General features: G+C 32.6%; 1 protein-coding gene and 1 long non-coding RNA gene across 3 annotated transcripts in view; one reads left to right on the top strand and one right to left on the bottom strand.

Moving 5' to 3' along the window:
- Window positions 1–3,703: 3,703 nt before the first annotated feature.
- LOC145277013 (uncharacterized) lies at window positions 3,704–26,454 on the bottom strand. Its single transcript, XR_013868079.1, has 3 exons — window positions 25,872–26,454; window positions 23,521–23,586; window positions 3,704–4,710 (listed from the first exon to the last, which is right to left on the bottom strand). It is a non-coding gene; the product is annotated as an uncharacterized LOC145277013 (long non-coding RNA).
- Window positions 17,564–26,760, top strand: part of LOC145277012 (basic phospholipase A2-like) — a 90,120-nt gene continuing 80,923 nt past the window's right edge. Inside the window, exon 1 of one of the 2 annotated variants that reach the window (XM_080128612.1) lies at window positions 17,564–18,039. Coding sequence is in view for 1 of the 2 variants with exons in the window: in XM_080128611.1 (XP_079984737.1) it covers window positions 17,997–18,039 (43 nt within the window). In the remaining variant the exon portion in view is untranslated. The remainder of the gene's footprint in view (window positions 18,040–26,760) is intronic. The other variant, XM_080128611.1, reaches the window with a different exon arrangement.

The raw sequence follows: 26,760 nt of genomic DNA, 5'->3' as shown, positions 1-26,760 counted from the left end.
TAAGGAGTGAAGAAAATAAAACTCAGGAAGCCTTCAGAGCACTGCTGCAAACACTAATTAAAATTAAGGAGGCCCTAATAAAAGTACTACTAAAACCAAGTTTCTACCCCCTCTCCTTAAAGAGAAAATATTTTTTTAAGTAAGGCCTGAAAAAATCGTCAAAATCTACAGAAGCGCTACTAAAAGCAGTAATTGTGGTTATCAATATGATTATAGTTATATATTGTATGTTCATATTTAAATCAGTTTTTTTTAACTCAACGGGGTTAAATTACATTTATTTGTAAGAAAAACATGTTAAAATAAGTTAAAACTAAAAATTACTGTTGGCCTTGTGTATAGCAGCAGTGGCTTTTTATATCGAAGTTAAGACAGGGCAGCTATGAAATAGGTAAGCAGACGAATTCCTTTTAAACCGGAAGTAACAAAGCTGATCCCGATGTAAACGCCCAAGCAAGCAATCAAGATGATCTGAGTTTTATAATTATTTAGATAGGTGAATATTTCAGGATTCTAGTTTCGTAGACGGATACTGCCACTAGTAATAGAAATATATTATCTGCTTTGTTCCATCAATTCACCTGTGTCTTATTCCCTCTCTGTATCTATGTATGTATCTATCTTATTTATTTATATATCTATATCTATTTCGCCAATATAAATATGGCAAGGTATTGGCAAGGTAAAGATAATATTTTATCTACAGCGCTTAGAGCAAATAATTGACAATCTGTCAGATTCTGTCAAAACAAAATTTCGCGCCTTCAGAATTTATGATTCGCCGCTCCACCCCGAAAGACATTGCAATGTCGTCTGGTGTGTCGAAAGAGGAGGCCATTAACAGGTTGGCTACAATCGGCGCTTCACACACACTCAAACGTATTTCATATTTTCTTCACACCAACGGTCGCCGGGCAAACAAAAACTGTCGAAACTGGCCATTTTTATTTCACCGAAAGAGAATCTAGCGCGGAACGAAAGAATTAAATTGTTGAGCATTTTCATTCCCGATTTTGATGTCTTTCTGTGTAAAGCTTATAAATTTGTTTTAAAAGTGTAAAGTGGGCTTAAAAGTCTCCTGAGTCAGAGACCAGCATTGTATTTATAACTACGGATGACAATCGGTGTTCCATTTTTTTCCGACCCGTCTTATCGATCGTCCCCTACAAAAAGAATAAAACTTCTTTATGCTTTTTTACTTTTTAGACAAGATTTAAAATTTTCCAGCAAGTATCTCTTCTCCAAAGGTATAGCATTGTTTGGGATTGAGTAATACCAACTACAATCTTTAATAAAACTAACAAACGGGACAGAGAAAAATCCATTCCATGAGTTATTTGGATGAAATTCAAGTCATTTTTATAGTATTTTGATACAAATTTCCACATACATACACATCTTGTATATACAGTAGAACCCCAGGAAACGGTGGCCCTAGGATACGATTTTTTCAGGTTACAGTGTGGAATACGATGGTTTTTCGACCCTTGGCTACGGTATTTGCCCCGCCTTACGGTATTATTTATAATGTTATTTGATATATGTGTATTATATACTGTACTATATTTTGTTACTAATATTTAATTCCGTATCCTGGCGTTCTACTCTACTTAAAAGTTAGATTCTTTCTGGCTTTGACATTGATATTAAACCCCTACATTTTCTATTTAAAAAAATATTAAAATAAACTTCTTAATATACTCAGTCATGGATATGTGAGCGACTACATAAAGTTTAACGTATTTGCATATTATTTTGAAAAACATGTATTGATTAATTATTGATTTTTATGGTTTCTTATTAGATGATTGGTTTCATTTAACTATTACACTGAATTCTTTTTATGTATAGTGCTTACATTCTGCACAATTGCGTAGAATTTAAAATGAATACTTTCTAGCACAGGGAAATGTATATATATATATATATATATATATATATATATATATATATATATATATATATATAACTACTTCGTTTACTCATATAAAATTAATATCCGAAAGTATAAATTTATGCGTATACTTTAAGTATTTACTTCAACAGTGCTCAATACGTAGATAGAGCTAGTTAGTAAGTTATAAATATATACGGCGTTTAAACGCCATATATATTTATAACTTACTATATATATATATATATATATATATATATATATATATATATATATATATATATATATATATATATATATATATGCGAGTGTCTTTGTCGGCATGTGTGCAAGCTGTCTCTATAAAACTCCTCTTTTAATATTTAGTCTACAGAGTTGAAATTCAATATATAGGATACTTGGTCCTGTACCACACTTTTGATTTGGTTTTTAGCTGGTAAAATAGCTGCTAAAAAGTCAAAAATTAAAAAAAAATACAGACCTTGGCCTTGCGTAAAGCGATCATACCCGTTTTTTCTTCACATGCGCTAATTAAACATTTTTATTTTTATTTTATTTTTTTTGCAGTTTTTGTATGTGTACAGATTAAGATCATACGTTAACGGATAAGGCTGGAGGTCTGTAGGTTTTAGTTTTAGTTTCGATTCTATCTAATGGCACAAAGGTAATTTTTCTTTACTTTTCAAAATCGTTTTTATTAGGTGCAATGTAATAATCGATAGAGAATTTGCTTTATGATAATAAATACAAAACTTGCATAAATTAAAATATAATATTTAAGCGTATTTTACGACCAGTCAACGTCGGCCTGCTAGAGTATATATTTGAAATTTAAAATGGAGGCGGAGATAATGGCATTGCAAAGCTAAATACTTCTCATCAGAAGAGGAGACAGGCTAGAATTATACAAAACGTAAAATATAGATATAAATTGGCTTAATAACATTTAAATTGGAAATAGAAGAACTCTGTATTAAAATATATTAAAGTAGGTATAGCCTACAAGAATAAAATCTCGGAAATATTAAAATATAACACAGAGGAAAAATATAAGCATAAATAAACCTTGGAATGGGTTGTTTTTCTCCTAGTTATATTTTAATATTTTTTATATTTCAAAGTGTTAGTTTTATACTTTACTCTATTTTAATATATTTTAATATATATACTTCCTTTTTAATCGGGTGCCCTGCTAGTGACAAATAAAATAAGCAGTAAAAACAAAACACACTGGTATTTTAAAAAGAAGTCCTTCCTTAAAAGAAATTGCAGTTAAACCGATCGATTGTTTGACGTTAAATATTATTTTAAACCGTTACAAAGAAATTTTGAGAACTATTACTTTTGACAGTTGCTTTAAATGCAATTTTAGATCTAAAAGGCTTTACACATATGCATACATATATACGAAATCGGAAATAAAGTGTGGTTATATATATATATATATATATATATATATATATATATATATAAACCACACTTTACCGCTTATATATATATATATATATATATATATATATATATATATAAACCACACTTTACCTCCTATATATATATATATTCAAATTTGCTATATTTTATTTTCCTCAATAATTCTCATCATTATCCTGAGGAAGTCCCCCGAAAATCGTAACGAAACGTTGAGAATTCTCTAAAAAGGCGAAAGGTTTTCTTTCCCTTTTCATATATATATATATATATATATATATATATATATATATATATATATATATAGGAGGTAAAGTGTGTATATATATATAAATAGAAATAATCTGTAAAATGGATTTGAAAGAAGTAAATCCATATTTTTTAAGCTTTTATTGAAATTTTAGTTAACTTTCCACATGCTCCTCATCATTAGCAATACAAAGGGTAATACGATTTTGCAGTTCACGAAAAACATTTGCCAAATGATTTATAGTAATGCCTGATATCACATTAGTTATTCTAGCTTTCAAATCTTACAATGAACTAGGTTTGGTTGCATACACAATTGTTTTCACATGTCCCCATAAAAAAATCTAATGGAGTCAAATCTGGCGAACGTGGAAGTCAATGAAATGGTCCACCCCGTCCGAATCATCTGTTAGGAAATTCCTGATTTAGAAACTGTCTAACACGCCGAGCAAAGTGACAAGGAGCTCCATCTTGTTGAAACACTGTATAATCTTTCAAGTTTAATTGTTCAAGTTGCGAAATAATGTAATTCTGCAACATATCTAAGTAGCTGTCACTGTTAATAACACGATCTTCAAAAAAATATGGCCCTATGATTCGATTTATTCCCAAAGCCCACCACACATTAACTTTAAGAGAGTCCCTTTCATGTTCAACAGTTTCATTTGGGTTTTCAGTTCTCGGAAATTATGCCTGTTGACCTTGCCACTAATGTGAAATGTTGCTTCATCAGAAAACAGTAAATTACTCACAAATGCATCATCATTGCAAAGTTTTTCATTGAACTGATGACAGAAAGTTAGCCGTGCATAATAATCCTCTTCTAACAACTGCTGATGTAACTGAATTTTGTAAGCTTTCATATGAAGTTTTGTCCGCAGAATCTTATGCACAGTAGACTTTGGCAGCCCGAGCTCCAATGATGCCCGTCTTACAGACTTTTTTGGACTTGCAGTAAAGGGTTCTTCTATACAAGCTTTAAATTTTTTCATCCATTTAACAATGGTGTTCCTATGAGGCGCTTTTTTATTGTATTCAATTCTAAACTTTCTTTGTACAGCAATAGTAGATTTCAATTCAGTCAACCAAAGGACACAGTTTACTTTTTCCTCAGTTGAAGCCATGGGATCAAATTGATTCTGAAAACAAAAGAAAATATTTTTTACTTATTTTTTACTTATCTAAAAATTGTTACGAATTTTGTGGTGAAAAATTATTTAATAACTATACTTAAAACTAGATGCATGAAACTTTATAACATTTTTTACAGATTATTTCTATCGCAAATATAAATAAAATTATAATTTTTTTTTAAAGTGCACACGAACTTTATGGGCACCCTGTATATATAAAACCACACTTTACCTCCTATTTCTTATATATATATATATATATATATATATATATATATATATATATATATATATATATATATATATATATAAAATAGTAGCGTTCGTGTGTGTGTTTGTCTTTTTTTTTTTTTTCTTCCTTTGAAGATTGTAATGCCGGGTATGGGGCAGCCAAACCAGCTGCCAACATTGCCCCGCTTTTTTATTGAAACCAACCGAGAGCTCTTTTTAGTATCCTCGCTGTTCCCTTAAGTGCAATTGTCTGTTGTCTGTGTATGCAACTCCTAATGATTAAAGAAATATAACGGCAATATGTGTGTACAATTCACCTGGTCAAGAAATATTAATGCCCATGATAGGATACTCCTGTCAAAGGAGACATTATATTTTATACGTAATCTATATATAGCATTCTTCAAACAACATCTACATTGATTGAGTTACGGTCATTAGCATATCACATTACATTAAATCTATTTAAATAATTGGCTCGATATTACTTATTCGACATAATAGCTTCGTTTCAACTGAATTAATTAAAACAAATTAAGTATTTAGTTTATTTAAATTTCAATTTATATTTGATTTAACTTATTTTATCTGAAATCTGAAACAGTTTAGTTTTCAAACCAGAAAACCAAAGTGGAAATAACTGTGATAGTTTAATTGAAAAAATGTTTTAAACGGAACACGTTATTAAATATTTTCTGTAATAGATTTGTTTTCATTTCGAAATATTCTTCTAAGCTGAAGTATTATTTTTATTTTTAATTCGGAGGAATTTTTCCCCCCGCTTATTCTTAATTTTTAAGTAACCTTTTTTTATTTGTTAAAGAAAAATAATTAAAACTAATGTCCTCATTTACTTGCATTCCCACGAGGGCAGAGTTAGTCAGACACAAGGCCAATCTTCCATGTGAGCAAAATCCATCATCCCATACATTATCTGCTCATTTTTTATTCATAAAATTTAATCGGTGTTGTCCAGGTTTTATTATAATAATTATACCACTGCAAAACAGATTTTCTTTATTATTTATATAATATCTTAAATTAAATATGGTCAATTTTTAACACGTGACTCAGCGTCGTTTAACCCTTAAAAAAAATTAAAGCCTATTTTTGGGGGGCATAATACATTTAAACAGTCTTTATAAATAATATGAAAGATGAAATTTTGAAAAAAAAAAAAAGAAAGAAAATTAACATTTTAGCGTGGATGATCACTTTTCTATATAAATTTAACGTAAAATGAACACCCACATTTTGGCCACGAAGTGTTCAACGAGACATGTCATCTCTAGCATTTTTTCAAGTTTGGTGATCGAGGAGGGGGCTAAACATGACAAATACATTTCTTTGATTTTTGTGGGAAGGCGGGAATTACATTTGAAACATAAAATAACGATAAATTTAATTAATACTTATTTATTATTGTTTTTGGAATTAATTTTTGGTAGATCTTTTTCTTTTTTTTTTTTCGATCATACGGGCATTCGCTGTTATTTTTTATTGAAACAAAAGTTGTAATGATTTATTTTTAACTATTTGGAGGGAGTTTTCTTTGCAGTGCTCAATATCCGGAGAATAGTTTCTTCTCTTTGTGGCCCTTCTGCTGAAATATCTGGTGGAGAGGGTATCACATACTTCTGGGGGGGATTACATTTACTTGTTTTCATCCGTTCTTTTATTTTTGTTGTGGAGGTATCCACGTTGCCCATGATGAAAATGATTAGTATACAGGTGATTTAAACATAATTTCATGTCGACCCAGGCAACGCTTGGTACCGATGCTAGTATATATATACATTATCGAAAATAGCACACACTTTTGTTATGTTCTTCCAGTGTACAAACTTTCACTCCTCTAGGGTTTATATTAATTTCCAAATTAAAGAAATTTTGATCAGCAATAAAGCGATTTACACGGTTTATATATATATATATATATATATATATATATATATATATATAAAGTGAAAGTATATGTGTGTCTGTGTGTCTGTGTACATTTCCCTACGCATTAACTCTGTCAATTTTTAGTCTACAGACTCGAAATTTGATATACAGGGTACTGAGATTTAGGAAAATTGATGTGATCGGTTTTTGGCCAGAAATTTGGCGATTAACGGGTCAAAGTTCAACGATTTGATCTTTGAGAACTTTACCAAACTCCTCCGACAATTTTGGGTCTACGCACTTGGAATTTTAGATATAGGTTCCTTGGACATGGATCTAACTTAATAACTTGATTTGATCCCAAAACAATAAATTTTAAGGGGTCATAATAGGGGTCAAAGTTTAAAAAAAATTGACCTCTGCGGTCTGTTCCAAATTACTCAGACAATTTCTGGTCTAAATATTTGAAATTTTACATAAAGGGTATTCAGAGATAGGGCAAGCTTTTTCATCAGTTTGGGTCGAAAATTTTTAGTTACCAATATATAAATGTATGTATGTATGTTTTCATGTTAGCCTTAAACTTTCAATAGAGGCGACGGATTTTACCAAGATCAGTATTGTTTTAAAGTTCGATCTTTCATACGACAAATATCGAAAAATTGCCTAAAAAGATTAATATCTTCCCCTAGATTTAGAGTAGAGATTTAGAAGGCTATCACAATGCGAGGAATGAAATATAGTCGTTGTTGGTGAAAGGAGACGAAAACAAGTGGCGATTTACAAATTAATAAGGACATACATATATGTCTATATATACATATATTTATTCAGTTGTATTGGATACAAATGTATTACTTGCTATGTCTGCGACAATATCCATTATTAATTTCGGAAAAACTTCCCTTTTCAAATGGTAGATGTGACAGATCGATTCTAGCATGCTTTGAATCGATCTGTCACTGTCATGTTTGTTGCTTAAAAGAAGGAAATATGGCATTTCATAATGGCGTTTCTTTTAGTTGTCGTTCAGTTTGTGAGGCACTCATTTATCAAATTTGGTTTTCCAATCTCCCTTAAGTGTTTGGAAATCGTCGTATAAGTTACGTCTAATTCAGAAGCAAGTTCTCGAATAGTTTTGCGTGGATTGGCTTCGACTAAGACTCTTAATTGATCGTTGTCAACAGCCGATAGCCGACAACTACACTCATTATTTTCTATACGTTTGTCGCTGTCACGAAATTTCTTAAATCACCACTTTGCTGTGCGTTCAGTAGTGATTCCTGAGCCAAACGCTTCGTTGATATCGTGAACTGTTTCAGCAAATTTTCAGTCTAGCTAAAATTGATATAAGGAAATTGTGCGAATTTGCTTCATTTTCATCTTATATTCAACGTTCTGAAAATAAGACGTAGTTAATTTTAAACGATTATAATTTAAACGATTAGACAGCGCGAAAAATGCTCTTTAAAATGATAAAGTAAAGGTATTGTAACGAAAACTTATTTGAAAATACATCGTTGGAAATCATTATTAACGATTCCGCAAGAACTATCATGTCTACCTAACTGTTTATTTTCGACATTTGTTTGAAGTTTTAGTTTATTTTAACGTAAAGTCTTATGCTCTATTTGAACTTTAAAAAAGAGTTAAATATTGAGTTACATTGTTTTCCTAATTAAACCGGCCCTGTCGGTGGGGCATTAGAATACGCCAACTGCCCCTCTGCAAAGGGTAAAAGTACCTCAATGGGGGTCTTGGATATGACCTTAAACTATATCCAGTGGTGAGGCCCCAGCTTGTGGGCTTTGGGGAGTGTGGAGTCACCCTTTAATTACCATTGCTCCCAGGTCCACTCTGACCCGGAGTGGTAGTACCTGTTAGGATCCCAACTATGGGTTAAATAGAAACCGACGTGAAAACAACAAATATATTCTATTAAAAAAAAATTTTCTTCAAAATCTTTGGATTCGGCATTAAATAACCCGAAAAGGGTTGATATGCCGTAAAACAAAAACAACCAACCAACCAACCTAATTAAACCCTAATTTCAAATTTCTCCCCAATCTATTATCTTAGCAACACTGTGGATACGCTATTAAAACCTTTCTTTTAATTTATGTACGATTTCGAGACGTTCTTCGATGTACCTCTTCATACATATTCAGAGGTATTTGCTTGTGTTTTCATAAATATTCAACAAATGGACCTAAACGTATCTGTAATTTGATTGGCTCGGGTTAGCAACTCTCATTCACCTATCTCACGAACGTGATGTTCTTAGTCTCAATCTTTTTTTTATAAATACAATTAAAGTATGTGTTCTTAAGGATCTATTCCCTGCTTCCTTTGTCCCAGCTCGTTTGACTCGTTGGTCTTGTAATCTCCACAAATTCGCTGTTTTGATACCTCATTGTAATACAGCTTTTTATTCCAGTAGCTGCTTTCCAATGACTGCAAGCGTATGGAACTCTTTTCCTGCTCACTGTTTTCCTCTGAATTACAACATTAGTTTTTCAATAAGCATATTCTGCCTTTGCGAAAATCATCTTTCATTCTTGCTATTCATCAATTAGTTTCATGCCTTGTCTGGGGCGATTTCCCTAAAAATATGTCCTCAAATAACTCCTATGTTCAATTCAAATGGCACACAAAATACTACCGCTACAAACCTTTCTCGTATAGGTCCATATAATCTAAACACAACTATGACGTTTGGATCTAAGTGGAAAAGAATTAATTAAATTGTCCTTTTATAAAAGTAGCTAAACAGTTTTGTCGGCGGCTTGAAATGAATAAAGATATTTCTGGAAGTTTATTTTGGCATTTGCGCTCCGATTTAACGATGTTTTGCTAATCCTATCATCTGTTTACAAGTTGGTATTTTAATTAACGGCATTGTCTATGTCAGTAATGTAACGCCCCGCCGAACAGAAAATAGACAATAGCCCGTTATAAAGTATGAAAACTGGATTAATGTATAAGCCCGTGAATGTTGGCGCGTATGATTATGTTATAGCTACACACATACACCATGATTGATATGTAGTTTGCTTGAAGCATTGTGTGGGATAGGTATGTAGTAGAGATTTAGAAGGCTGCCACAATGCGAGGAATGAAATATAGTCGTTGTTGGTAAGAGAAGACGAGAACAAGTGACGATTTACAAATCAATAAGTACATACATATATTTTGTATATACATATATTTATTCAGTTGTATTGGTAAAATGTCTTACGTTATGTCTGCGACAATATCCATTATTAATTTCGGAAAAATTCCCTTTTCAAATAGTGGGCGTAACAGATCGATTCAAAGCATTGAATTGCCCATTTTGGATGTAAAAATAAATAAATAAATAAATATTTTGGATTTAAAAATAAATAAATATATAAATAAATAAAAAATATTATTTGTTTACATCGAAAATAAAAAAAATGGGCAATTTCTAAAAAAAAAACATCCGATCTTAAAGGCGAAGACGCTAACCTCAATATCGTTTTAAAAAAATTAACAACTAAAAAAACTCCGTAAATATATAAACGATAAAAACTAAGCAGTAAATCGTCATAGCGTAATGGATAACACGCTGGACTGAAGTGCATAAGGTCCAGGGTTCGAGTCCTAATAACAGTCAAGCTGCGCTGAAGAGGGGTAGGGCCCTGAAACATGCATGTACGTAGATTACTGTTTTAAAAATATATATATCTATACTAGCAGGACCCGTTAACTGGCGTTGCCCGGTGGTAGCACGCACACAAACACACACACACACACCGCGTAAAAATATTAAAGTACAGTTCGTGTTGTCGTAGCCCAACCACCAACATCCTTATGTTGAGAACGGCATTCGGAATGGACATCCCAAACCTACCTATGTTAAGAATGGATTTCGGAATAGACACCACATTTATTGAGTGGTGGTGCGTAGCCCGAAATATAAGGTGTTTAATAATCAAAAAGAATTTATTTAGCTTTGTGATATATTTACGTAAAAATTAAGGGATACTTCGTTAGGTTAAGAGTGATTACTATACGCATACATTTATACATAACGTGTCTATTTTTAATATATTGTAATATGAATTTTTAATTATGCAAACATTTTTGGCGAACAATACATGAATCAGTAGCTACTACATATCACTCTTGTCATTTGAATGCCTTCGATTGCATCAAATTCTTGACCTTCGTAAAGCTGTGTCGCATAAAGAGTAGCCAATACGTGATTGTCCATACGGGTCATCAATAGTTCAATAGAATTACATGACAATGAATGATTTATAGATGATATCGATTTTACTTTAGATGTTGAAACAAAAAGTAAATTTAATTGATTTATTTAAATACGTTATTATTCGTTCATGAAATTACTTTATTTATATCAACAATATGTGTGTGGGAGGTGTCTTTTAGAGGCGGCGAACTTTAAATTGATAACTCTACTCTCTTTAATTGCAGATTTGGCAACTATCGGTTATTTGAAGTTCAGCTGAGTTTGCCAATTAATCATATGGTTTCAATAAGACGGAGCCACATGCCACACAGCGAGCGATACGGTCAATTTACTGAAAGAAATATCTGATGAATGAATAATTTCACGAAATGGACCAGTCACCTGGCCACTTCGTCCGTGCGATCTAACCCCATTAAATTATTTTTCATTGAGTATATGTAAAATCCTATGGATCTTGTCTGGAGCCATTTGTAGGAGTATAATTTATTGATTAGCTTAAATGTGCTACATACACATGCTTTTAAATTAAATCCAGTTTTCGAGAGGATGTTATTGAAGCGAGATATCATGGAATGTTATTACTAGGACTAGGACAACAGTATATTCTTTTCATTGTTTGACTCTCGAGTGTGTATTCGTTGATATCTAATATGCTTTTATATAGAGTGGTGTGGTTCTCGATTGATTAACTGTGTTTAGCAGTGTCGGATATATACTCGAGAGTCAAAACAATGAAAATAATATGCTGTTGTCATAGCCCTAGTTATTACTGTATACGAGGCGCTAAAGATGTGCACGGGGAGGGGATTCCAGCCAGAATTAACTTGAAAAACATGAGGATCCAGAGTTGAAAAATATATGTTGAGTTAAAATCGTTGTTATCACTTTCTTTTAGAGTATACTCCCTTTATGGAAAAAAACATCAAGAGAACGTTCAGGCGTACTGAAAATATAACAGGTACTTGTTTAGAATAGTCATCTAAGAATTTCAATGCTTATGGAGATTTCCGCGTCATAACGCACACAACTACCATTTTGTGAACAATTTATTGTGTAATTTTTATTGATCGACTACAAGAGGGTAATGTCTTTTGTCTTCTTTTATTCTTTTTGGAAGAGAAGACTACAAAAATGGGGACGGGGCTTATAATTAGTTTTTATTTGTAATTCTTTCTGTCTTTTGGGGGTTTGTTGTCACCAGGACTTAAGGTTAGCTTTGGATAAAGTTTAAGACTTAATCGTATAATTTAAGTACTTTTGGCTGTCGAGAGTGAGAATACTACAACTGGAGATTAATTAGAATTAGACAGATTTGAAAAATATTACAAGAGACGAAAAAGTAATAAGAACAAGTATACCGAAATAAAATAATAAGATTAACACGAAGAAGAAGAAGAAGAAGAAGAAGAAGAAGAAGAAGAAGAAGAAGAAGAGCAAGGTTGGTGGCGTTCTTTATCCGAAAACGGGTACAAATCAGAAATCAGCGAATGTAAACCGGCAAAAGAGTCTGTTTCGATATATTTGTCTCGATGCTTATATTTATAGCCAGGGGTGATAAGAACAAATCAATCAGGTGCTAGAATCGCTGTATAAAATATACTGAATTTTTCTGGATGTTTCACTCATAGCTTTTCGTCTTGGCACAATCAGGGAACTATGCTCTGCTGATCCTAACTGTATTAATAATACCATTTTTTACATTAGTATCTTTTACAATTCAAGCTTCTTCTGATGCTGCCAATTTTTGTTTTGAACATGGTCTTAAAATACTCGCAAGGGAATCATTTTATTTCTGTGCCGATCGACTTATTTCGTCATTTGCCGTCAAAACTCGGGAATCTCACTTTTAATTCTTAGATCACTATCCTGCATGTGTATCAAATAATAGTACTCTATCACAAAAAGATGGCACGATTCCCACATGATTCCCCCAGATACATTTTGCCGCTCTTCTAATATGTGATCTATCGAATGGTTTTTAGCCATAAATAACCAAATTCTACCGATTGCCACCATTAGTGATCGTCAATATGTCTCAACGACCATCTTATACTCATTAACGCTTATCATTATTATGGATCGTGATAAGTGGTATTTTTTTTAAGTGATTTACCGAGTTGTTAGATTAATTAGTTAGGATTAATGTTAGTTAGTAATAGTTAATTGGTAAATCACAATGGGTAGAAAAATAATAGCGCCGTGAATGTAATATTAAGTTGTCAAAATCGCAATAAGTCTTTAACAAATTAGTAACAGGCATAGCCTGCAATGATGAATGGATGCTTCTTGCTCTTGAGTGGGTGGACGGTTTGTCTGAGAATGTGTACATGGAACATACTTTCTGGCATCTTTATCAAATTCCATTGGCGTTAAATGGTGCCGTCGGCCTGGGTGAGCAGTGGTAGTACAATCATTTGCAAAATAGAATAAGACGTGAAACGATAGAGATCTAACACTCATTACCACACATAGTCCACATGATACGCCGGCACCATTCCAATGGCATTTCGTACCAATAAATTGTTTAATTTCTGTTAATTTGACAGCAGCTTCTAGAACTCTAAATATTTATAAATGCATGTTTGCCAAGTACCCTTTTCCTCTTAGCTGTGTGGTTCCATGTTTTCCTTTGTCTCGAATTTTCTTCTTTTAGTTCTCTAGTACTGCACACTTTTCGATTCTGAATTCAATTAAAATATCATCGTTTAAGATTCTGACATTTATCAATTTTTCAGTTCTTTTTTTTATTTTGGGAGGAGGGAATCGCTTTCTCCATATGCATGAGGTGTTTTATTCTTTTTTCCTGTGTTTGTAAGCTTGTATTCGGCATCACCTTTATCTGGGAATATGTTTTTGAGTGGCATCAAACAGTGATGGTGATGGAAAGCTTCATTTAACATAGCTTATGTGCATTTTTATAATAGTAATATGTCAGTAGCAATCTCCATCATCCTATGGTTTTCTTTGTGAGATTAATCATTTTGTTAGATATATTATATATACTTAAATACTCAATTATCTATGCTTAAAGACTTCTGCCATAAGCTTTTTATAGTTAATCCATGGCTATGTTCTTTTTTTTTCTTTTTAACTCTTTAAGCATATTTGGATCTGCGTATAATAGATTATGTGTCCGGCGTCCTTTATTTATTTATGGTGCGATTTATCGGTACGATTGTAACAGTCACAATTAAACAAATTCCAACGATTGAAGTCTAGATTACCATAATAAACTCCTAACAATATCTCAGACAGAGATTGGGCTACAGTTGTGAACTAGATGGCACGAGATCGCCTGTTGATACAAGAAATACTAAAAGGACCTTCCCATTATGCAAAAAAAAAATAGGTTTTCAATATTTTTGGCAAAATATTCGGTATGATTGCAAAAATTTGGACGCTTATATTTATCGCCAGGGGTGAGAAAAACAAATCTATCAGGTGCCAGAATCACTGTATAAAATATATTGAATTTTTCTGGATGTTTCAGTCATAGTTTTTGTCTTAGCACAATACGAGAACTATGCTTTGCTGATACTGACTGTATTAATACTACAATTTTTTACATTAGTATCTTTTACAATTCAAAGCTTCTCTGACTAGACTGATGTCTCTTATTTTTGTTTGGGATAAGGGCATTTAATATTCGCAATGGAATAATCTTATTTCTTCTACGATATTTTTTTTTTTTTGTAATCCATTTTTGGGTCATTTTTCTATTACAAGAATGGTTTTACACTCAAAGAATGCTCCTCTTGCACTGACATGAAAATCTCAGAAGTACCTTAGCTCCAATGAAAAATACTCGACCACTAAAGAACAGGAATGAGGTGATCAAAAGTTGCTATGACCAGATGGAACTACAAAACTGACCCAACCATTTTGTTATATATTTTGTTATTATTATTCTTATGATTGTTATATTTGTTATTGTTCGTTGTTAGGAAGTCTTATTAAAAGTGAGTCTTAGAGAGTCTTATTAAGAGAGATGTTGCGTTCTGTGTTCGCGTTATGAAGAGATTCATATATATATAAAATGTTCATACTTAGAAGTGTAGAAGCTCTTTGAGTGAGGAGACAGTGTTGAGACAGTCTTAGTGTTCACATTGTAGATATGAGATGTAGAGACATTGTATGTGAAGACATTTTAAAACACAGGATATATAAGACATATAATGACAATTTCACTTTACCTTTTGGTAGAATTACAACACAAAGATGACGTTTATAAAAACACATGATGGGTTTATTTCTTCTTCGACCGGTCGGTGTTTTTCTTAGTCAGGAATTCAAAGTTTTACATTCTATGTTTCAAAGGTGACCGTCTCGCTTCCAGACGTTTGACTGTCCATCTCTCGACTCCAGACTGTCATCTGTCGTCCTCAGACTCTCTCTGCTTAACTCTAAAGTTTCTAACTATATCGAGAACTTCCCATTTTCCATGACGTCATGCACATGTTAAAACATGTGTCTTCTTTCACGTGTTCTGGAAATGCGTGTCCAAAACTTTTTCCTTTGTTTACAAAAGGAATTTTAACCTATATTTCCAGTAACCTATATTTCCAATATGTTAAAAACATGTTTATTAAATTATCCTATAGTTGCATTCCTTTTCTTAAAACTATTTTATCTCTAAGCTAAACAATGGTTTGTTTTTACATTCCATTTTCTAATTGTCTCTCGTAATCTATTTCTAAACCTAAATTACGAGGTTCGAATTTCGTCTATTCTATTTCATTTTCATTTTAACTAAATCTCTCTATTTTTATACTTACATGAAAAGGGGGCATCCCTTATCATGTAACAATTTGAGTATGAAAGGGGGGACCATACAATGCAACACTGCTTTATTTACCCTCTACCACCCAACCGGCGCAGTTTGGAAGATCTTGCAGAATATAACAAATGACTGTATTTAAAAAAAGTGAGAAATTGTGATATAACAACACGCTTGTAAAATACGCGACGAAGAAAAATCGCTGAAAAAATAAAAGAAGCTATAATCAAGGGACAGAGCTCTATTATTTTTAACAATGTTTGCTTAGATGAAAAACTGCTACCTAAATACACACAAAGAAGAAAAATCAAACAAATCTGGGTAGAAAAGTCCAGTGCGAGCACCGTTTTAACAACATAAAAACAAAAGAAATTTTATTGATTTTCTTTCAATTTTATTTTACCTTTCTTTTCTGTTCCACTTATTTTTCAAAGAGTCTTCTCCGTTCTAGAAGAACATTAATGATGCTGACAGGGATGAGGACAATGACACGAACGAGAGCGTCACTGACAAATCATGTATAATAATCTATGCAGAAAACGCTAAGAATTTTGTTTTATTAACGACCCAATTATATAAAGGCACGCATGAAAAATTTCGCCTTCGCATGAGTACACATTAAAGCAGCCTACATATATCGCTATTTATTTAACCAAGAAATGTGTGTATTCCTTAGTGTCTGTTCCTGATAATCTTTAAAAAGTATTCTTCGTAATGAAGTTGGTTGCTAGACCAATAGTTAGCCTATAACGACCTTAAAGACGAAACTTTGAACTAGTGAACTCTCACACGACGTGAACGTACATAATATATGATTGTATACTTTAATCATGAGTTGCAATGGATATCCTCCCAAACAGTGACTATGTGTAGATTTTATAGTTAAACAACGTTGTGCAATCTCCAACATTTCTTCTGGTTCGATATTGCTTAAATCCAATTGCAAGTATACATCCAATATAAACGGAAGCAAAGCAGGAATTTTAGTGATTGTTCTTCTCCTAAATCAGTTTCCCTATCAATGTTTGAAATCGTAATCTACCATAATATTTCATTAACAGGGATGGAGGTATAGGCTTCCCTTCACATATTGTATTAGAGAGAGTTCAAACTCTCATTAGACCCAGCAAACCACTCCCCCCATGATTTTCCTTTGCGGACTGACACCACACTATACGATCTGAAAACCACCCCTTCTTGGGTGCAGGATATCATAAAAAACATAGGCACCTCAAAAGCATGTGGACTCTGTCTAAGGACGCTAGATTTCTAAAGAAACCACAGCTGAAACATGTATGTAAATATGTAACCAATAATATTTTTGTATAAATATAGAATATTATGCATATATATGTGTGTGTGCGCGTGTGCGTGTGTGTGAGTGTGTGTGTGTGCGTGTGTGTGCGTGTGTGTGTGATTTCGTATAAGCTTTATCGCCTGGAGAAGTCTCTAGCTACTAGTAACTAGCTGGCCGAAACATGCCCACAACTGTGTTGCAACATATTACTGCTTATGTAAAAACAAAGACTATACCCTGCTCTACTTCGGCATTGAGCACTCTTATATTAACCTCGTTAAATTTCATAGGTTACTTAATCTCTGAAAAACAATAACCTCAGATTATATGTGTGTGGGGGGATTATACTGTGTGTATATATTTGCCCATATGTGTCAAAATAGTTTATTCTGCATTTGTAAGCTTTGCTTCATTTCAAATCGCCAGCGTTTCTTTTTAAAAAAAAAATTGAATATTATCCAGATTTGAGCCATCGAAAAGTTGGGAAATTTGGCTAAATACGTATGATGTCTACATCTTTCATTTTATTTATTTTTTCAAGATCGCACTTTTTTTGTGTGTAAACATTGAAGCATTCTCGCGACGGCTGCGCGCACTCGCGTACAAGAAACGGCGCACTTGCGTGGGGTTTGGGGGGATGGCGGTTCTCCGTTGTACAAAGCAAGCACTCTCGTCAGCTCACGCGCGCACACAGAAACACAGACACACGCACGCTTACTCATGTGCGTCCACACACGACTAGGAGGCGTGTACGCTGCTCTCGCAGCTTAAATGCCATCATTAGCGTTCTTTTCGAGTTTAAGGCTGCAGTGGACGCTGAGAAGAGCTAACATCGCTGACGGCGTAATGCCTTCTCTCTTGGGATGTTAACTACAAACGGACGCGCATCAACATCTCTTTCTCAAGGTAAGTAGATATTACACTTATTCCTAACTTTTATTATTATTAGTATTATTATTATTAGTAGTAGTAGTTGTAGTAGTAGTAGTAGTAGTAGTAGTAGTAGTAGTAGTAGTAGTAACTGCAGTAGTGGTAAATTACACTTACGCCTTAAAGATTAATTCATGTATATTTAGTCAGTTTGATTTTACTCAATTTTCTTATGATTTTGTTTTTGCTGAAAATGGAGCAGACATCCACTCGCTATCTCGGACACTGCAACCGAAAGATCTTTTTTAAGATTCTAACCGTCTCTTTAAGTACAATTTTTGTATCTCTCTTGATTTTTGTTCCCCTGATATATGCACTAAGTAGTTTTTGATTTTTTTTTCATGCATGCCGTTACTCCTCTAATTACTCGAAGGATGAAGATCTTCCTAAGATTCCGGTTTCTTTTTACTCCGCGTGCAAGAAATGTGTGGACACACACGCGCATATCGATACTGATTTTTATTCTAATGTGCAAGTGTGTCTGTGTGCACATCTTTATATTTATGACTTATTACCAGTATTATAGCGACTGTCAGTTTCTTGATTTCTTTTAGTGACACTGGTAGTTATCAAACTCGCTCTATCACCGAAAATATATGTATACCAGTTAATGTAATTCATAATTACAGATATATACGCACACACACGCGCTCGTACGCGCGTACACACACACACACACACACACACACACACACACACATATATATATATATATATATATATATATATATATATATATATATTATATGGTAAGTTTATGTTTATGTCAGAGTATAATCCAGTGTCGCATTGCTGTATATATATAAACCTGATCAATAATAAATGGAGGTGTACATTTATTTTGTATAAAACTTTTTATTTATACAAACATTTTTTTTTTTAATTTAATTTTTACATTGATTGCACATTTGGAGACATATTTAAGTTATAGTTTGAAACAAGCCGAAATTCCGTGGCTTACTAGTGGCCGGAGGAAGTTCAACTGATTTCCGCTACAAAATGTATATCCTTGTGAACACATACACATCTGCAATTACTTTTGTTTTAGCATGTGTTGGTGTGTGTGACACAGTTTTATACTTATATATGACTTATTGCTAGTATTATGGCAACTAACAGTTTTTTATTTGTATTTTTTACCGACTAATAAATATACAAATTAATGCAATTAGTAATACACACACACATATATACACATATATGTGTGTGTGTGTGTGTGTGTGTGTGTGTGTGTGTGTGTGTGTGTGTGTGTGTGTGTGTGTGTGTGTGTATAAGAAACTTTGTATCTGTGTATGTGTGTGTGAGTTCGTTACCTATGGACTCGAAAACGGTTACGTCGATTTTTTTTTTAATTTCGCACAAAGGTACTTGATGTGTCTGGGAGTAATTGAAAAAAAAACGATTAAAGGAGTAAGTCCAATTGTAACCAAGTTCACATTTATATACAGCATTATATCACAATTGCATTTGAGAAATTTTATCATCGCGCGAGCATAAAGCCTATAAAATCAACAGTAGGTTCTTTGATAAGACAGGGGCGTGTCCGAAATGAATGTTTCTGTTTGAACTTTAATTCAAGCCATTATATAAAAATGATTTTATAAAATCAACAATAAGTTCTCAGAGCAATGTAGACTACACTATATTATGGGATAAGGCATGTGAAGTTTCCTGTTAGTACCCCACAGTGGGTCCGCAACTAAAGCAGGCAATTAATCGATTTAATTGAATACTTAGCAATTAATCCGACTTCGATGACAATAAAAATATGGTGCAGTTCATTCGTTCGATCTCTGGCAACGTCGAGCTTCCATATTAGTATATATAGTCATCCATATACAGTACTGTTTCGCAGCTCATCAGTGCGGCTAGACAAGCAACTACCTCAAGCCAGGATCGAAACCGGATCGCCCAAACGACAGTCGGAGCTTCTAACCGTTGCGCTATACGGCTGCTTCTATGCGGGCTGTGAATTAACAATGTTTTGACATTGTCCAAATACCTAAGCTCCATTTGTTTACACAAAGAGCATCGCTTCATAATTTGTATATCACTTCCCAAATGCTCAACCTAAGATAGGGAGCATTATAGTCATATATATATATATATATATACATATATATATAAAGTGTTGTATCTAAGGAGGGTTGACACAATGTCAGTCAGGTGACATATGAGCAGACCGACCCTGGTGACGTTTATTCTAGCTACGCCACTGCACTGCTTATACTAATTGTCCCTTGATGGTCTTTTCGTGTTTTCACATGTCAGTGGCTTCACGCTATAAGTTCCTTTGGCTTGTAAGGAAAATTTTGTTTTCTTTTTTATTATTATAAATTAGTCATTGCACATCAAGGCCCGGTGATCTCTCGGAGATAAACATTAAAGAGATCGTCGGTTGGACGGTGAACGCAAGGATTGGAAACAGTTGGAGGAATGGGAATAATATTTTTTAATATGAATTTGATTATTCAAAAGGACGGGTCAAAAGTATTTGTTCGCATTAGACTTGAAGACAACCATGTTTTGTCTGTTGAAAAACAGATTTTCGGTATTATCAATATATAGCGTTCACTGTATATGCATTTACAATGTCCTTATTACAGTTACGTGCAAGTAATTTATACATTCATATTTTTTAACCAGATCTTTATTAGTCTGCAAAAAAAAGAAGTGTATATTCTTTAAGATAATATCTATAGATAGTGCAAATAGTCATGTTGGAGTTTAGACCTGATTTAATATGGAAAAAAGAAAAATGTATTTAACACACATCTCTCTCTCTCTCTCTCTCTCTCTCTCTCTCTCTCTCTCTCTCTCTCTCTCTCTCTCTCTCGTTTCGACTGCCAGTAATTATCACTTTCTACACTAATGGTTGCATAAGATGAAACACTAGTGCCTGTATGCAAAATAATTGTTAGTATTTGTTTTAAAATTATATTGTTATCAAAGTCTATTTAAGAAAATAAAGTTGAGCTCTCTTTGGGGATTTATGATAAAATGGCGAAACTCTCAGACTTTTTTTACCGTCTATACCTGATGATTTGGCATTTATAAACACTTAATTTTCCTTAATTCCCGTGTTAATTTCTGGTGGCCTGGAAATAGAATACCAGCCTACAAAGTCAAGGATGACTGTGGCTGGGTTCAAATCTTCTGATTGGCAGCAATTATCATTTTCCATACTGATTATTAGGTAAACATGAAACATTATTATTTGTATGTATAAAAATAATTGTTAATGTTTATTTATATTTATATAAGGCAAATACTTTTTTTACGCAGGTTGTTATTTTTTCTCTGCTACTCTCATTTAGAATTGTGTTATTGTGTGCTTGTATTATTATTTCCTAAGTTCCCGCCACAACTGCAGGATAGTTTTGAGTTATTTTTTATTGAATACTAGCAGGGGGAGGGGGAGGGCGATTTCGTATATATTATTATAGAGACGTTATTCTAAGAGTAAAAAGGTATTTGGGTGCCATCAGCTAGAATCAAAACCGAAAGCAAAACTATAGCATTCAAAGCTGGTGACGTTACCACTGTTTCAACTTTACACGAATATGAATTGATTAAAAATTATCTAAAATGAATGTACAAAATGCGTAACAATTTTTCAATTTTGACCCATTTTTGATCCCTTAAAAACTATTTTACCCGGTTAAAGACCCATTATAAACGGTATGTAAAAGAAATCTAATCATTTGAGGCCCCTAATATCGCTCTGCGATTTTTAGTTGCGGAGGAGATAGAGTTTGAAAATATAGAGACAGATAGACAGGCATATAGCATTTTATATATAAGCCTATGGAGGGGGCTTTGCCAGGGTGTAAAATACGCTTTAATATGATATTTTAATTTGTCCAGATTTCATAAATATTATTATAGTCGTGATTTCAAAAGTAAAAACAAAAGTATTTAGGTGCCATCAGTTAGAAGCGAAACCGAAGCATTCAAAGCTGGTGACGTTACCTCTGTACCAACGTTACACGCATACAAACTGATTAAAAATTAAAAATAAAAATAAACTAAGAATGTACAAAATGTTAAACGATTTTTTAAAGTTTTGACCGATTTTGGGCTTCTTAAACACAATTTTAACCCGCTAAAGACCCATAAAAGAACGGTCCGTAAAAATCCAACCATTTGAAGCCCTTAGCTCCGCTCTGCGACTTTTAATTTCGGGAGAGGTAGAGTTTGAAAATATAGAGACAGACAGACGGACAGACCGACATATAGCCGTTTATACATTACATTTTGTGCAAGGGATGAGTTACAGAGTAAGTATTTTTCCATGAGATTTAGGAATATTTAGCTTAATTGCCATAAATATATTTTCATGAATTACTACCTACTCACGTAATTAACACTGTTAAAGTAAAAACTAGAAACAATAAAATATAATATCTCTTTATAATATTTTATGTGAATACGTGAAGTAATTTAACTCCAACAAATCTTTGCATGTACATATGTTCAAGAAATTAAAATAAGGCCACTTCTTCGCCACAAAATAAAATAAATCTCTCTCTCTCTCTCTCTCTCTCTCTCTCTCTCTCTCTCTCTCTCTCTCTCTCTCTCTCTCTCTCTCTCTCTCTCTCTCACACACACACACACTCACACTTGCGTATATGTCCAGACAAACAATGGTTTTATTGAATGAGTACAAACACATTTAACAACAAAAAAAAAAAATAAATAAAAACGAAATTAGCGACCTCTTACTGTGAGCTTAAAGAAAACAGACGCTCGCCAATAATCGAGTGGAAATTATACAACAGGCCACTAATATAGAAATTTAGACAACTTGTGTAGATTATGTCTGAATTAGAAATTTGACATTTGAAACTTTAAAGATCTCCGAAATCTATTAAACTGCAGAAGTGATATAAAAAAAAAATTTAAAAAAAAAACAAGTGCATGCACAAAATAAAAATTGTTTTGGGATAACAATACATAAGAAAAATAAAATTAAATAATTAATTAATAAACTAAACTAAACCAGCACTCAAATTAGTAATAGAAAAAGTATTCCAAGAATGCACGTGTTAAATTAGGTCACTTATTAATTCAATACATTCAAAAACTCCTGTAAGAAGCGTAACAAAAAGATTCAGCCGAACTTTTGTTTGAGAGAAGCCCTATTACTGGCTAGTGGAAACAATAACCCGTGAGAGGAAATAACAATAAATCTGACTGGTTAGCTAGATAGACTAAACGTCACGTGTATATATAAAAACATCCGGTAACACGAATTCCATCCATTTTAGCCTGACAATTCCCCTGATGATAAAACACGGAAGTGCCTGTGTAGCGTAATTGCGACAAATATATGTTCATATCCTACTGCATACATATCTGTAATATATTTCAAATAAATATTAACAATTATTTTTATATCTACAGACATTAGTGTCTCATGGATATTCAATCATCAGTGTAAGAAGTGATAATTACCTGTTGGGATATTCGAACATCGTCAATAGCAGCTTTCCTCTAGGCCACCAGCAATTAACACAAGAACTGAAAAGAATTAAAAACTTATACATGCCATGTCGGTGTGCGTTCACAGTAAACAGTCAGAGAAAGTATTCAACGACAAGAAGTCAGAATATCGCATCCGCGCAAAAGTTGACCGGTTTTTCTAAATCTCTCTGTCTCTCTCTTTCTCTCTCTCTACATATATATATATATATATATATATATATATATATATATATATATATATATATATATATATAGTTATAGTTATAGTTATAGATGTAGTTAGATATATAGTTAAATATATATAAAGAATATTATTTACATAATTTTCATTTTATATATATATATATATACTAGCAAAAGTACCCGTCATTGACTGAATTTAAAAACAGCCTACAGAAAATGGACTCTGATTAATGAAAGTATGATAGGTTATGAAAAGGAAGGGTGGTAAAGAGATAGCTTCGAATTTGGGGGTATTAAAACCAAAGCAAAATATGATGAAAGTAAAAAAAAATAGAAAAACCCCATAATTATACCATACCATACCAGTTCACACTGAAACACTTATCATAATATTCTGTGGATCTATATTAAAAAACCTTGTTAAACTTTGTGACATATTTCCATTCTATGAAGGTCAAGTGTGAACGAACACCCCATAATTTTATTATACCATATTTCTTAAAACTGAAACATAATTATCAAAGTATACTTACGCAGATAGATATGAAAAGTCTTTATTAAAGTGTGTGCCTATTTTCATTCTATGGAGGCCAGGCGCGAACGCAGACCCCACAATTTTATTATACCATCCCTATTTAAGTTAAAACATACTTATGAAAGTATTCTTATGTACATCTATATCAAAAACACTTGTAAATGTTTGGGTTTTTTTATTTTTAAATTTTATATTTTCATACTTTGTGGACCAGGTGCGAACGCAGACCCTACAATTTTAATGAACCACCGTTCTTCCAGATCAAACATACCCATTCATGTGTCTCGATACATCTTCTATCATTATATGTAATCAGTTTTTTTTTCAAATAGTCAACCATATAGGAGCCTATTCGTGACCAGACACACACACACACACATACACACACATTCAGCTTTATATATATATATATATATATATATATATATATATATATATATATATATATATATATATATTAGTAGGAAGAACCTATGTTTTTGTGTCTTCACTTGTGAAAAATTAGACAGCCTATGACCTCCTACATTTGATCCACAAAATATTCTAATTTTTCTTACATGTTCTACTATTCAATTTTACATTTTATTCTGATTTGGAGATGCGATCAAATTAAAACACTGTATTTCATTATTACAGATGTTCAGTGCGATCGAAGACCCGTAATAATATTGTAATTCTTGTGATCAAAATGAAATATACTTATCGCGTGTCCTGGATAATGTACTTTCAGAATATATATGGTTATGGAAAGAGTTCGTAAATAAATAATCGAATAATTAAACAAACAAACAGGAACTATGACTTAAAGATATTGAAGTAAAAATCAAATTAATATTTATTTCTAAATTCTAGTGAGATATTCGATGAAAACGTTCGGTACATTTGGGTGTCGGATACCACACAAATGTCGCCACATTTCTTTTGAATCTAGTTTTCTGACCAACACCCTTGAAGAGCTAATATGATTACTATACTAAGTTGAGCACTCTAACAGAGATGATTGGACAATTTCAACATGGTGTTAATGTAACTTATTTATTTTTCATGGTTGAACGCTTCTGTAGAATCTCGCTGATAATACATTTTCACTGATTATAAAATAACTATGAAGAGCAAAAATGTAAATGAATAATATATATATATATATATATATATTCTTCTAAGATATCACGTTACTTGGGAAGGATACACATGTATTTACTCATTTTCAGAAAGTTTTCCTTTTATTGGTCACAACATGACGTACAATTGTTTCAGCCTCCAGTATTCGCATATAAGGATATAATTGTTTAGCAAATTATAACTCGCGCAAACTTTGGCTTCATCAGTTAGAACAAACCAATATGTAAAAAGTTTTTCATCTCATGAATAGGACCTTTTCAGTTTATACAGTCGGCATTCTCTAAATGAGAACTTTGTTATTCATTCACTGTAATCACTGCCCAAAGTAGTTAAATTACATATAAACATATAAACATATGAAACTATTAGCTATATATATATATATATATATATATATATATATATATATATATATATATATATATATATATATATATATATATAGAGAGAGAGAGAGAGAGAAAATAAAAAAGGAACAAACCGTATTATGTGTTCACCAACGTTTCGTCTTTATTTCGAGACTTCCTCTGGGTGAATGAGATTAAGAAACCAAAAAATATACCAGTACAAAAAATATTTGAAAAAGTTTCACGTGCACAGTGTGACGCAGTTCTATTTAAGAGAAACGGAAAAATTGATGTTGGAAATTCAAAAAGGAAGGGGGGCTGGCGCTGTTAAAGAGAAAGGAAATTTTAGTGACGTCATATAGTCGTTAATTTAATTTTAAAACTATGAACGCAAGTTTATATTCTTATTGGGAAAAAAGATATATCTGTTGAAATTTAAATATAAGTTTGTAACAGGAATGAAATTAGTGTTTTTTATGTAATTTATTGATTGAGATTATGTGTTAATTATTACAGGGGGTGTTTGAATGGTGTGAGAAAGTTAACCTGTGTCCACAGTTAAATAATGTTCTTTTAATAACAGTTTGCTTATTAATGGCGCTATGTTATAGAAACCTCCACGTTGTTTAATAGTGCTTGAAATTGCGATAAGCGCAGATTCAAGGAGTCTCCGGCGCGGTTTATTTGAAATGAATTAACTACTTTTGCTTGTTTAAAATCAAAGGTGTGGTTATGTTGCAATGTATGAGAGAATAATGCACTTAGAGAATTGCTATTTTTTATATCTCTTTTGTGTTCATTGAGCCTTTTTTCCAATTTACGCTGAGTTTCACCAACGTATTTATGATGGCAATTATGGCAAGGAATAGTATATATACCTCCATCGGAAACTGGTTTGTTATAGAGATGTTTCGTGGTTTTTAATATATGTCTTATGGTTAGTGATGTGGTTTGTACGATAGGAATTTTTAGTTTGTTTAGTGTGTTATAAATTATTGTATTATTGGTGTGTGTAGGTAAAAG

This window comes from Euprymna scolopes, chromosome 5 (assembly GCF_053919585.1).
Source record: "Euprymna scolopes isolate OS-2025 chromosome 5, ASM5391958v1, whole genome shotgun sequence".
In the NCBI taxonomy this organism is placed as follows: domain Eukaryota; kingdom Metazoa; phylum Mollusca; class Cephalopoda; order Sepiida; family Sepiolidae; genus Euprymna; species Euprymna scolopes.
The sequence above is the reverse complement of the archived record's forward strand: the minus strand, read 5'-3'. Positions and strand labels throughout refer to the sequence as shown.